Raw genomic sequence first — 15,234 nt, 5'->3', positions numbered from 1 at the left:
ATGGTGCCATGAGATGAATGGGTTTTAAACGGATATTAAAAATGTAAATTCTGTCACTAATTATTCACCTTATTATCATTTTGTTTCAGACCTGAATGACTCAAAAGAAGATAATTAGAAATTGTTTTTTTTTTTTTTTTTTTGGAGGTCAGTAGTTATTGAAACCAGTTTAGTTACCAATGTTCCTTAAAATATCTTTGTTTCACAAAAGAAAATGCCAGTCAGGGTTGCATCGACATGAATTGTTAAAGCTGAAGTAGGTAACTTTTGTAAAAATGTATTTGTGAAACCTGTCATTATAGAATATGAGATAGAAATTACCTCTTTAAAAATCAAGCTCCTCTGGCTCCTCCCAGTGTCCTATTGCCATTTGCAGGAATGCAATCGCTCCCGGTAAGAAACAACCAATCAGAGCTTGCGGTCCGTAACTTTGTGTTCAAAATATAGAAAAATGTATATAATAAATTAAAAGTACACCATGAATCCATTTTCCAAACCGTGTTTTTGGCTTGTCCTGAATCACTAGGGTGAACCTATAATAAGTGTTTATATTCGGACTATTTTAGATTGCTTCGGGGGAACCGCGGCGGAGTAACACAGTACCTTTGTGATTCTTCATAGACATAAACAGAGAGAAGTAGTTCCGGCTACGATGTTCTTCCACAAGACGCAAGCAGTTCTGTTTATTAACCGCTAGAGCGTCAAAAGTTCCCTACCGCAGCTTTAATGACAGAATTTTCATTTTGGAGGGAATTATCACCTTTAATGGATGTTTTATTAAAATGGTAATATGAAATTATGAAGAAACTTAAACTGCCAGTATGTGGCAGTAAATATAATAAGAAGGCTGTGTCTGAAATCGCATGCTTCACTACTAGACTATACAGTATGCAACACAATAAATTCACAGTACTCATAAAAGAGTAGACAAAAGTACTCAGATGTGACCTACTGCTTTGATCCATGTTTATTGTTTTGAAAGTTATGAATAAAGGTGAAACGACTCCCCACCAGCACAAACAATCTCTGTAATAAGCTCTTTCTCAATCAGATTTGATACTGTAATGTTTTTACTGTAAACACATGATGCAAACACAGTTCTGGGTTGGTTAGCTGGTGTCATGGTTGTAAGCTTGTCTAATCACAGGAGATGATTCAGTCAGACACCAACACAATTAGCTCTAATCTGTTTTCTTGAAAGCTTGACCACACTCGCACCATTAGCACACAGAGTCTAGTTCTAGAATAAGACTGAACGTTCAGCTTCACAAACGGTTGGAAATGGAGGCGAAGTGGATGATTATATTGTTCTGGACATGCTGGAGTTTCTGTGCTGCTGTCAATGAGTTTTACTCTTCCACAGGTTAGTGTGTTGTACTGCAATAAGATGATAAAACAAGAACACTTTCCTATTTAACCATATTTGTTTTTGTGGAAGTGCTACAATACCTGTTTTGAAATGAAATGCTGTCTGCAGATCATATGACGCTGCTTATTGACATCAAAACCCAGTTTGCCAAGAGTCTTGATGAATCTGTGGAAGCACTGGAGAGCCAAGCAGATCTTCTGAGAGAGTAAGTGTTGCTCGTGGAGCGGATGGCATCCAGATCCAGAGGAGAGAAAATGATTTCAGAAGTCTGCTACAAGATACCCTTTTAGGATTACAGAGAAACGTTTAAATAATAAAAGAGAGTGTCAAATGTTAAACTTGGTAGTATGACGAAAGGAGAGAATGTGAATATTTAGTAAATGCATATAGAGCATATTATAAACTGCTACACAAACAGTTAAAGCATGTTAGTTTGGGTTATAGATTATATCCGTTTACATTTCATGGGTTAATATGTACAGGTCTAATTAACCCCCAATGCTCTTCATTTAGGAGAAAAAATGTACTTCAATAGTAGTTTTTATCCAGCATTTTGTATTTTGAAGGTATATCATGGTACTAAAGTATATTAACTACTAGAATATTTAACATTTATGTCTCTATATAGCAATAAAAATATTAGATTATTTATTTCTTTTGCAGCAACAAATAATACATACATATATATATATATATAATGTATATTTATAAAAACTATTTCAGATCTATTAAATGAAGGCAGATTAGTGCAGTCTGGTGGGAAGAAATAAAATGATCTGTAATACAGTGGTGTAGCTGCTTGATGCCTGTAACATAATTAATATAAATACTTTCACTATTTGTTAAGAACAGTGTTTTCAGGCTTAATATAGTTAGGTTTTGTGTTTGGATATATATTTAAACATGATCATCATCTATGTTCTGTTAAAGTTTAGTTAAAAAAATGAAAGAACATTTCGGGAATGCTTTTAAAGAGCTTAATCCAGAGCTGATTTTAACCTCTTAGTTGAGTCTCTTGGCCAGGTTTTGCTCTACATACTGCCATTTATTGTCAATATAGAGCCATACACTGTCAGTCACACCAGTTAATTTATGCATGTCTATTTTGGATTATTTTTGATGTTTCAGACTTTTATCCTGTCATTGCTGTGTGCTTTATTCTGCATTGTGGCTAATTTGTCGATTGAACCTCCAAAAATCTCTGTATTTTCACACACACACACACAAACACAAACACAAACACACACACACACACACACACACACACACACATACACACACACATATGTATAAGTATCCAGTTTATAATTTTGTGTGTATGCTCTCATAGCCAGTTTTGTACAATTTCAATGTTAAAAAAAAAAAAAAATGAAACGTAAAACGTGACCAAAGAGCAGCAAAGGGTTAAAAATCAACTATTTACAAATTAATCTAATTAATATTAATATTTCATTGTTAAACCTCAGAAATAATACATAAAGCCTATAAAAGTTGAATCTATCAAATAATGAGACTGTAAGTCCAGAGAGAGAGAGAGACACACACACACACACACACACACACACACACAGAGAGAGAGAGAGAGACACACACACACACACACACACACACAGAGAGAGAGAGACTTTACACGCCTTTTTTTATTCACCATAGTTAAAACAATTTTTTTGGGATTACATCACAATCACATTACACACATTTCCTCTTTATTTTTAAATAAATAAATACCAGCATTACCAAAATTACCAATTAAAAAACAACCCCCCATTATCATTCACTATAACCAGTGCTTCCTTAACACACCATCTCCATTTAAAAAAAAGAACATTATTAATATGCTTGTAATATGTATATTCTATAATCACTCTTGATTCCACTAAGGATTTAAATAAAGCCACCATACAAACATCTCTGCCTGCATTTTTTTCTTGATGCGACTTAAAAATTGCCAATTTAGCTTGACCTACGACAAAATTAGCAAGTACACATTGTTCTTGTGCAGATTTCCTATAACCACAGCCTAAAATAAAAAGGCTGTTAGTATACAGGAACCCCAATTTAGATATAATTCTTTCCAACAGTACAAAAATAGGGTCAAGTCTAGAGCAGTCACAAAACATATGAAAAATTGTATCAATAGCATCACAAAATGGGCAAATCGAAGTAACATTTTCATTCATTTTTGCAATAAACTTATTTGTAGCTAGAATACAATGGATCAGTCTCCACTGCAGATCACCACATCTCTTAGAAATTGGAGGTTTATACAAAAGTCTCCAAGAGGGAAGAATATTTTCAGGTATAGATAGTTGAGATCTCCATTTAGTATCAACTTTTTCTTTCAACTGACCAACATGTAAAGTTTTAACGCATATGTGGTATAGTATTTTTTTCCCTATACAATCAAAGGTCAATTCTCCATAACCTTTTAGTAAGGAAACATAACCAGTTTCATCAATACCACATTCTCTGGGAACCACCTTTAACTTAGGGAAATTCATCAATACAACACCTTTCTCCAAAACATGACTGACAGATTGACCAAATGATAGAGGAATGGATGATCTCAACCCCCTAACAAACCCATCAATTACTCTAAGAGAATTAAAGCCAACTTGATCAGCAAGTGACTGTGAAGTTTTCCACTGGCCTCTACTTAAATCGATCAAATCAATAATTTTAGTAACACCAGAATTCAAGAATCTATTGATTAAAGACTGAGATACATTTGAAGGAAGCTCAAAAAGTGGGTTAAAAAAAATAGGTTCTTCCACACCAAAGTGCTCTTCACTAGTTCTGAATATATCAAAACATTCCCATGATTTGAGCACTGAGACATAAAAGCTAAAAGACAGATCAGAAAACTTTTTGACAAACGTTTTCTTCATTAAAAACAATTGTTTGTCCATACCTATTCCACCAATATGCTTAAGTATAGATCTCCCAAAATGCACCCAGGGCAAATCATTTGAACTATACAAAAGTTTCTGCAATGTTTGCATCCTCATTGCCAAGATCTTTGACTCAAGATGTATAAGCCCTTGACCTCCCTCTGCCACTGGAAGGTAAAGTACTCCTGGAGGAAGCCAATGACAACTATCCCAGAAAAAATTAACCAATGTCTTTTGAACACTTTTGAGCAAGTCTTTAGGAGGGTCTAGAACAGTAAACTTATGCCACAACATTGAAGCAATTAAATTATTAATTACTAAGCATCTTCCTCTAAAAGAAAGTTGTGAAAGCAGCCATCTCCATCTCTGAAGTCTACCGTTAACACAATCAACTAGACCCTCCCAATTCTTTTTTTCATAATGATCATTCCCAAAGTAAACTCCAAGCATTTTAAAACCATCCCTGCCCCATTTACACTGTTTTGGCAATTTTGGGGGCGCAACAGTTTGCCAATCACCCAACAAAAAAGATGTACATTTCTCCCAATTAATACAAGCAGATGATGCTTTTTGAAAATTATTTAAACAAGAGGTTAAATTGTTAATATCCTCTAAATTTTTTATAACTATCGTTACATCATCCGCATAAGCGGTAAGTTTAATGGGAGCAATTTCAGGGGAATCAGGAAGGGAAACACCACACAACTGTTTCCTCAGCATAATCAAAAGTGGTTCTATAGACATCGCATACAAAAGGCCTGACAACGGACAGCCTTGCCTTATGCCTCTGGTCACTGAAAAAGACCTCGTCAAAGATCCATTAATCTTAAGCATACTATAAACATCATTATACAGCAGCTTAATGAAAGATACAAAATATGGACCAAATCCAAAAGCTTCCAGAGTCTTAAACATATAGTGGTGGTCTACACGATCAAAAGCCTTCTCCTGGTCCAGAGAAAGCAAACCAATGTCCAGCTTATGTCTTTTTGCAACAGTAATGAGGTCTCTCACCAAAAACAGATTGTCAAAGATTGTCCGTTTAGGGATGCAAAATGTTTGATCCACATGGATTATGGATGTCATATGTTGTTTAAGCCTGTTGGTCAAAGTTTTTGACAAGATTTTAAAATCAACACATAACAGTGAAACCGGTCTCCAGTTTTTTAGGCATCCAAGGTCTCCTTTTTTGGGGATCAATGTTAACATTGCTCTCCGGCAACTTAAAGGTAGAGTCCCTCCATTAATGCATCCAACAAAAACATCATATAAATCCTGGCCCATTAGACTCCAAAAGGATTTAAAAAATTCCACTGAAAGCCCATCCAACCCAGGTGACTTCCCGAGGCTCAACTCCTGAACAGCCTGTGAAACCTCGGAAAAGGTTAAAGGATTGTCAAGCTCTATCCTCTCTTCCTCTGAGATGTTTGGCAATTCAAGTAAAAATTGGTCTGTTGTTAGATCATCACACTGGTCAGAACAATACAAGTCCTCATAAAAAGAAATTGCATGAGACTGGATCTCTTGTTGATTTGTTGTCACTCGGCCATTTGGAAGTTTCAATTGATGAAATTGTTTTTGCTCTTTTTGCTTTTTTTCAAGTCCAAAAAAAAATGGTGTAGGAATGTCCATTTCATTAAGTTGGGAAAATCTAGTTCTTAAAAAAGCTAATTTTCCTCTTTCCTCCAACAGATTTTTCAACAGAAGCTTATTCTCTGTGATATGATCAACAGAAGTTAAATCATCAGAAGCATTTTTGGTGCTTTGTTCAAGGATGCTATTTTCAAGAATCTTCATTTCATCTTTCAAGCTTCCGAAACTTTCTGCATTGTATTGTTGGCAAAAGATCTTTATATGGACTTTGCCAATATCCCACCATTGACTTAATGACTGAAAACTATCTCTCTTTTCTCTCCAAGACTCCCAGAAAAGATTGAAAGATTGAAGGAAATTGTGATCTTGTAAAAGTCTATTATTGAAACGCCACTGTGATTTATAGATTTTAGAAGATACAACAGAAACAGATATTGAACAAAAATGGTGATCAGAGAGAAAAGAAGGAGAAATACAACTATTAAAGAACCTATCTCTATGTGTTTTTTTAACATAGAAACGATCCAATCTGGCTCCAGACAATCTATTTGAATTTCTCTTCAGCCAAGTATATTGTCTAACCCCAGGAAAAGCCTCCCTCCATACATCAACAAGGTCATGATAGTCAATCAGATTTTTCAAAATTCCAGCAGACAATGGATGGGGTTCATCGTGATTCCTATCTAAAAATTGATTAATTGTACAGTTAAAATCCCCCCCCATTACAACAATATTATCTTGAGGGCACTGTAAGAGGGCATCAGAAAGTTTTCCAAAAAATAGTACACGCTCCTGACCAACACTTGGTGCATAAACATTAAAGAAAGTGTAACCAGTTCCACCAAGAGTAATATCAACTCGCAAAATTCTGCCAGGCATAATTTCTACCGTTACTGGTTGATTACCAATACGGGATGAGAAAAGTATGGCAACACCTGCACTTAAATTAGTTCCATGGCTCAATGAAGCATTGCCCTTCCAATCTCTAGCCCAGTGTGTCTGATTTTGTATGTCTGTATGGGTTTCTTGAAGCAAGACAATATCTGCTTTTTTTAAGATTAAATAATCAAATAAAGCAGCTCTCTTGGCTGAGTCCCGACATCCATTGATATTGAAAGTCCCTATATTTAAAGATGTCATATGGTAACTAAAAAGGAGGTGAAAAAAAAGGAAAAGACTAAATGCATACATAAACATGACTATATATTTATTTTTTTTGACACATTTTCAACTTTTGCCTAACAGTACTCATGTATTTCTTAAGTCTGTATCGTTTAGGCTGGTCAATTTCCTCTAGTGTAGATTTTCTCATCGCCACAGCAACAGATTCAACAAAAAGTTGTAAATCAGGAAAAAAACCCTCTATTTTGGGTCTTCGCTGATTAAATGTGGCATCAAGGAAATTATTTATCTGCTGGACAGAATAATAAGACTTCAGTTTAAAAACAGAGGCCTTCCCTTCAGTATTTCCTTGAGAATTCATTTCAGTCACACCTGTTTCATCTGATGTGGCACTATCAGTACTATCATCATCGACCGGTTGGGATTCTCCTAGCTCTGGCTCCAGTAGTTTTGTGTCTATTATATTCTGAGATAGATTTTCAGTCAACATTTGAATCTCTCCGGCAACTTTTATCTGTCCATCAGGAACACCCAATTCATTTTCTCCTGCAGTCACAGAATCATTTACAACTCCAACATGCAAAAGTGTCTCAACAGACTGTTCATTTGCACTCACATTACTTACTGATTCAGATTCAATTTGATCATCTCTATCACCAGACAGAGTCATCATTGCAACTTGTTCTACATCTTCAATATTTTCATTGATGCTCTCATCCACACTATGGTTTTCTGTAGCTGGGGTTACTTGCTGTGTGTTAGCAGGTTCATCCCCATTTTCAACCTCACTCACAGCCTCAACAAGTAAAGGGCATGCCTGCTTTATATGCCCATATCTGGCACAATTGAAACATTTCATCGATTCTGTACTAATAAATATTGTGTAACCCTTGCCTTGCACAGTAATCTTTGCAGAAACATTTAAAGACTGACAATCCGCATTCAACACCATATGTGTTTGGCGTCTAAAAGACATTATATGTTTCAAATCAGGGTTTTTTAGGCCAAGAGGAATCATCTTTATTGGTCCCACTAATTTGCCATAGCGAACAAGTAAGCGTTCTAATGAGTCGTTAGAAATAAACGGGGGTACATTAGACAACATCACTTTCTTTGCCAGATTAGATAGCGGTAAAACTGACACGAAAACATTCCCCACAGTTAAACCACGCTCAACTAAATCATCTACCATCGACTCTTCTTTTAGAAAAACAACGATGGCTTTATTCATTCTAGATGCCGATAAGATATTACTCGCACCTAAATCAACTCCAATCGCATTTAAAACATCTTCAACTGTGATTGATTCATCCGGCATGCATTTACATCCATGCCGGGCAGTTAACAATAAAAGACCATCAGAATGCGTCCCCATTTCGGCAGCACTTAACACACCGAGTTAAGAAAAAAATCGCCCTTAAATCCTTAACAGACCCGCAAGGAAAAAGAGATGAAAGGGAAAACTTACAGAGAAAAAAACCCCTCAGCGCTCACTCAGACGCTCACACACCTCTCGGTCACTGACCCACGCACGTGCACGCGTAAGCGGAAACGAGATGGAGAGAGAGAGAGAGAGAGAGAGAGAGAGAGAGAGAGAGAGAGAGAGAGAGACACACACACACACACACACACACACACACACACACAGGGAGAGAGACACACACACACACACAGAGAGAGAGAGAGAGACACACACACACACACACACACACACACACACACACACACACACACAGGGAGAGAGACACACACACACACACAGAGAGAGAGAGAGAGACACACACACACACACACAGAGAGACACACACAGAGAGAGAGAGAGAGACACACACACACACACACACACACACACACAGAGAGACACACACACACACACAGAGAGAGAGAGAGAGAGAGAGAGAGAGAGAGAGACACACACACACACACACACACACAGAGAGAGAGAGAGACACACACACACACACACAGAGAGAGAGAGAGAGAGAGACACACACACACACAGAGAGAGAGCACAAATGGTGTGTTTTGTATTAGTTTTTGTTTCAGGGAACACATGATAGGTAAAAATGTATAGCCTGAATGAACTGTAAGTCGCTTTGGATAAATCGTCTGCTAAATGCATGAATGTAATGTAATATTTTGACTCCAGAATTCTGCAACACATCTTTCAGTGTGTTTGTATATTGCTATGAATCGATCAGGGCTCTGAATGCACTTGAGGATGACTTTGATGACACTCCCAGAGATCCGGAGAAATTCATCAGCAACCCTCTCGCAGCGTTTCAGCTCGTCCGAAAACTGAGTCAAGCCAGGGAACTTATCGAAGGAAGACCTGCCAAAGGTTTGAAACTGCTTGATTGTGTTATAAATGACTGTACACTCGTGTGAAGACTTGTCGAGCTGTTGTGGAGGGGCTTCATCTCTAGATTATCAGTGATGGCCCCACTGAGAGCAGGAAAAGCTTTAAATGATATTGAGGTCATTGTGTAACGTTTCTCATGTTTCACAGACACGTTGGAAAGCCTGAGATCTGCAGCTCAGACTCTCCCCAGAGCAGAAGATGTAGACGGTGTGGTGACGGCTTTGGTTAGACTTCAAGAAATGTACAGATTAGATCCGAGGAACATCTCTTTATTTTCTGGTGGGTTTCGTGGTGGCTTTATGTGTTCTTTATCAGCAGTATAGCTCATGTTGTGCTCACACCTATAAACAGACGATAGAACAAAGGGGTTAACAACAAATCCAGGACTGAGTCATATCTAGAGGCCAGGATGTTGATGTAGGCTCTTGTATCTTGGTGCAGAATCTGTTTCAGTGATATCACCTTGATGTGTGGCTTTTCAGAAATGAACCACAACGTAACACTGGATCCAGATGAAACTTTCCATATCGCCATGATCTCCTCTCTCAATCAGCGCTTGCAGTACGCCGTCCTCTGGATGGAGGAAACCCTCAGGAAACTCAATGAGGGGGAAGAAGCTGGCGTTACTAAAGAAGAGGTGATTTATCAGCTTGCATCGCTGTCCCATCAGCTGTCAAGTGGGCAAGGTACGGAGTTTACAAGATTGTGAATTAACTTGGATATTTCTTTCCGCTATATTCACATCTGCCATAGCACAAAATAAAAGTAATAATATATACAGTACAGACCAAAAGTTTGGAAACATTACTATTTTAATGTTTTTGAAAGAAGTTTCTTCTGCTCATCAAGCCTGCATTTATTTGATCAAAAATACAGAAATTTTTTTTACTTAAAATAATAGTTTTCTATTTGAATATACTTTAAAAAAATAATTTATTCCTGTGATGCAAAGCTGAATTTTCAGCATCATTCCTCCAGCCTTCAGTGTCACATGTAACATCAGTCGATCACATGATCATTTAGAAATCATTCTAATATTCTGATTTATTAGTGTTGGAAACAATAAAAGATTAAAAAGAACTGCATTTATTCAAAATAAAAATAAAAAATCTAATAATATAAATTCTAATAATATATTTTCTTTACTTACACTTTTTATCCATTTAACACATCCCTGCTGAATAAAAGTATTGATTTTATTAAAAAAAAACAAAGGAAAAAATTACTTTAAAATTACTGACCACTAGTGTATATTGTTTTTACAAAATATTTATATTTTAAAAACATAGCTTCTTTTTTTTTTTTTTTTTTTTTTTTTTTTTTTACTTTTTATTCATCAAAGTATCCTAAAAAAGTGTCACATGTTCTGAAAAAATATTAAGCAGCAGAACTGTTTCCAGCTTTGATAATGAATCATCATATTAGAATGATTTCTAAAGGATCATCTGATAATGATCCGAAAAATTCAGCTTTGCATCACAGAAATAAATGATAATTTAAAGTATAATAAATATAAAAACAATTATTTTAAATTGTAATAATATATCACAATATTACAGTTTTTATCAAATAAATGCAGGCTTGATGAGCAGAAGAAACTTCTTTCAAAAACATTAAAAATAGTAATGTTTCCGAACTTTTGGTCTGTACTGTATATAAACAAAAATATAAAAATAAATACCATCTTATTTGTGCTTATTTCCAGTATAGTGAGTTAACCAAAACATTATCTGGTGAACTATCTTTATTATTAATGTGCAATGGATTTTTGAAACTCAAATGCTCACATCTGAAAAAAAAAGGCTATTTAATGCTTTTTTGTTTAAGTGTAGTATGAGTATATTGTTATGTACCAATAACTAATTGTTAAGTAATTGTGCAAGTATCTCCTGATGATTCTGTTCTATATTTAAACACACAGTGGTGCAAAAGAGGATTCATACCACTGTAGTGAAAAAAATGCTTTTACTTTATTTATTTGAACGAATGTCATATTTTAAATGAAGATTTTAAATGCAAGATTTTTAAATGGTCTCACTCATCAGGTTGTCACTGTGTGTTGGCTTCTAAAGCATGATGTGTAATAATAATGCAAGTCTTAACAAAGGCTAAATGAAGGTCAGCTGAAACCCACTCATGCACCTGTGATTTGTAATTGTTCTGAAGAAGCCACTGAGAGAAACCTGCTTCGGCCTGAACTGTACTCGAGTATTAAAGAGAGCATTGAGACACACATCGCTCAGCTGTCCACGGATGAATCGTATGAGGCTCTGTGCACTGGATCCAAGCTTATGATGGTCAGGATCCACAGGTTTTCTCTTTATTTAGCATTGCTGTAGTCTTTTAAAGATGAACTTTCATGTGAAATGCATGTGCATGTACTGTAAGATTGTGGTTCAAACTTACATTTTCTACAGAATACTCATTCTAACACGCATAGATATAAATAGCATTTTATTACACATTGTGAAAGTACATAAATTATATATTAGACATGCACTGCTGGTGGCTGTGTCTAATATATATGTGTGTGTGTGTACAGGTATATATATAAAATATGTATGTACATGTATTTATGTTAGACACCTGTAAAAAACTTTTTTGAATTTTGCATTTAATTGTATTGTTTTACGGTTAGTTTAAATGACTGTAAAATTAATGGATAATATCCTAGTAAAAAATAATAATACGTTTTTTTTTGTTTTTTTTTTGTTACCAGAGTTCACATTAACACTGTACATTGGACTGTATTTGCATAAAGCTCTCTAAAACCGTTAAGTGTATTAAAAATAGAATAAGAAAAATACAATACTACACACTATGAATGTATTCAGCTCAAACCTGTTGTTCACTAAAAATAGTGCAGGCCTCCTCAAACAAATATGTCTTGAGACAGGTGAAAGATCTAAGGAGATCTAATACATGTGTTCTGGTTTGCAGACGCCACAAAGAGAGAGAAAGCTGGTGTGCAGGTACAGGACAGGAAGAGGAAACCCCCTGAGGATGTTCAAAGAGGAAGTGGAGTGGGATGAGCCTATGATCCTGCGATACCATGACTTTCTCTCTGAAGGAGAGATCGACACCATCAAAACACTGGCCAGGCCAAAGGTGCATGCAACTGAAGCATTCAGTGTGTGTGTGTGTGTGTGTATTATTATTAAATACTAATATCTATCTAATGCATCACATCTCTGTTTATCTTCAGCTTTCCAGAGCTCAAGTCATAGATCCAGTGTCTGGAAGAACAGTTTCTGCTGCCTCTCGTGTGTCACAGAGGTGAGAAATGAGAAGTTTGCCCTTGTTTACTCACACTCCTGTCTTTACATTGGATTTGTGTGATTTACTGTCTTCTGTGGAACATATAAGAAGATTATATTATATTATATTATATTTCAGTCCAAGAAAATACATTTCACATTTGAAGAAACACTGCACTTGTTATAAAATATGTGTCTATATTACACATTTGAAAACAAGTGACAAGTCTTAAGTCTCTGGGGTATATTTGTAACAATTAAAAAAAATCATATTGTCAAAATTGTCAAAAATCATTAGGATATTATGTAAAGATCAGGTTCCATGAAGATATTTTGTCAATCTCCTACTGTAAATATGTCAAAACGTAATTTTTGATTAGTAATCTGCATTGCTAAGAAATCATTTGGACAACTTTAAAGATGATTTTCTCAATATTTTTTCAGATTATTTTTTTTTTTTTGCACCCTCAAGATTCAAATAGTTGCATCTCAGACAAATATTATCCTCCTAACGAACCATACATCAGTGGAAAGATGATTTATTCAGATCTCAAATGATGTGGAAATCTCAATTTAAAAACAAATTTACACTTATGACTTGTTTTGTGGTCCAGGGTCACATGTGTATAATGAACATCATGCACATTTTACCTATGTTACGTACATTAAAGCATGACAAATAATTGTTCATTTTTATGTAATGCTGATAAGTTGTGTACAGTGAGTTATGTTGTTATAGTGTCGGGGAAGAGATGAGGAGGAACACACACACACACACACACACACACACAGGGCACGTGACTGTCCTCTCTCTCCGTCTCAGCGCGTGGCTCTCTGAACAGGAAGATCCCGTGATCTCTCAGCTCAACCAGAGGATCGCTGGTGTCTCTGGTCTGGAGCTGGACACCGCTGAGGAGCTCCAGGTATTCACTTCATCTTACACACATGGGGATTATATTCATATATTTGATCTTTTTCCAAGTGGCCCTTTGTCTAGATTTCAGCTCTGCACACTTTCCTCATGGTAACATTTGATGGTAGCCATTGACTTCCTTTGTATTTATTTTTTTCATACTGTGAAAGTCGATGGCAGCAAAACACTTAAAAACGACATTTTCAAAAACGATTGGCTTTTCTACAGATCGCTAATTATGGAATTGGAGGCCAGTATGAGCCACATTATGACTCAAAGGTATGCGTGAAGATGTTAACCGTTGTAAAAGTGTGATTCCCCTGGTCCTGTCTGAAGATGTGGAAAGTTTTTAACAACGAAATCTCTCCACAGTTGAGAAATGACTCAGACTTCCAGCTCAGAGGAGGCCGGATTGCTACTGTCCTTATCTATGTGAGCAAGGTTACTCTTAAACCAGGTCTTTCATATATTTGATCAGTTCATTGAGGATCAGTAGTGTTGTTGTAGATGAGTGATGTGGACATCGGTGGAGCCACGGTGTTTCCTGACGTAGGCGCAGCACTTCAGCCGAAGAGAGTTAGTTGAAGCGTCTTGATTTCCACACAGTACTGACTTTATCTTCTGTAACCGCTGCTCTTCTGCTCCATCAGGGCACAGCTGTGTTGTGGTTTAACCTGCTGAGAAACGGACAGGAGGATGCCAGAACTTTACATGCAGCGTGTCCTGTGTTTGTAGGCAGTAAGTGGGGTAGGTATTCTGTGAGGCACGTATTATCCAAATGAGAAGTGGGGAAAAAATCAAGACCCAGTCAGGTCACAGTTCATCTTCAAACCAAAAAACGAAAAATATATATTTTAGTATTTTATCAGCACTTATAATTTATTCTTATATAACTTACATCAGTATTTTTACTTTACTAAAGTAATTCTTTACATTCTAATTTAAAAAAAAATAAAATAAGTTGCAATGCAGTGCAACAATTGCTACCTTTATCTATCTATCTATCTATTTCAATGCACACACACACGCACACACACACACGCACACACACGCACACACGCACACACACACACACACACTCTAAAAATTGTATCTCAGCAGGTCTTATAGAGTGTGTGACCTGTTTAATAATTTTTTTTAAATTGCATATAAGATTCCTTTATTCCACCAGAAATACATTACATGCTTAAATCATGCAGATATATCTATAAATAACAATTAGAGGTTACCTCTGTTTGCAGTGTTTTTTTTTCATGCATTCAGGTCTAGAAACTAGCCATTCTGTTCTTTACAGACTTTAAAACCCCTTTCCTTTGACTTCCTCATTCTAGTTGCCAACAAGTGGATTCGTGCGCATGGGCAAGAGTTCAGGAGAAGGTGCTCCACAGCCGAATCTGATTAGAAGAGCCATCCAGCTCAGAGACAATGACATGCATTCACAATAACTCCAGTGTTTTGTTACTTCAGGTTATTGTTATCATTTGTTTTGTGGTATATTTTATCTGCTTTATAGAGGCTTGTAACGTTAGTATTAGTAGTAGTATTTGAATTAAAATGTATACATTTTGTAACCATGTGGGAAAAGTGCATGAAATAAATGGCAATAACTGTGTAAAATAAATATCTATCTATCCATCCATCCATCCATCCATTCATGCATCCATCTGTAGGAGGACTGCAGTGAGGAAACTGAATGTGATGAGGTCATTCTGACAGCGGGAGGGGGC

The 15,234-nt window shown here is 36.2% G+C and overlaps 1 protein-coding gene across 1 annotated transcript; it reads left to right on the top strand.

The window, feature by feature from the left end:
- The first annotated feature begins 660 nt into the window (after window positions 1-660).
- Window positions 661-15,128, top strand: LOC113063825 (prolyl 4-hydroxylase subunit alpha-2). The gene is made up of 13 exons (XM_026234171.1): window positions 661-1,574; window positions 9,177-9,316; window positions 9,485-9,616; window positions 9,820-10,023; window positions 11,504-11,634; window positions 12,278-12,445; window positions 12,543-12,613; window positions 13,418-13,517; window positions 13,736-13,786; window positions 13,880-13,939; window positions 14,015-14,083; window positions 14,158-14,254; window positions 14,839-15,128. Exons 1-13 carry the CDS (start codon window positions 1,465-1,467, stop codon window positions 14,907-14,909), a joined length of 1,404 nt encoding a protein of 467 aa, XP_026089956.1. The 5' UTR covers window positions 661-1,464; the 3' UTR covers window positions 14,910-15,128.
- The last annotated feature ends 106 nt before the right edge of the window (window positions 15,129-15,234 follow it).

Source organism: Carassius auratus, chromosome 46 (genome assembly GCF_003368295.1).
Source record: "Carassius auratus strain Wakin chromosome 46, ASM336829v1, whole genome shotgun sequence".
Taxonomy (NCBI): Eukaryota; Metazoa; Chordata; class Actinopteri; order Cypriniformes; family Cyprinidae; genus Carassius; species Carassius auratus.
Note: the sequence above shows the minus strand (reverse complement) of the source record. Positions and strands in the feature narration are given on the sequence as shown.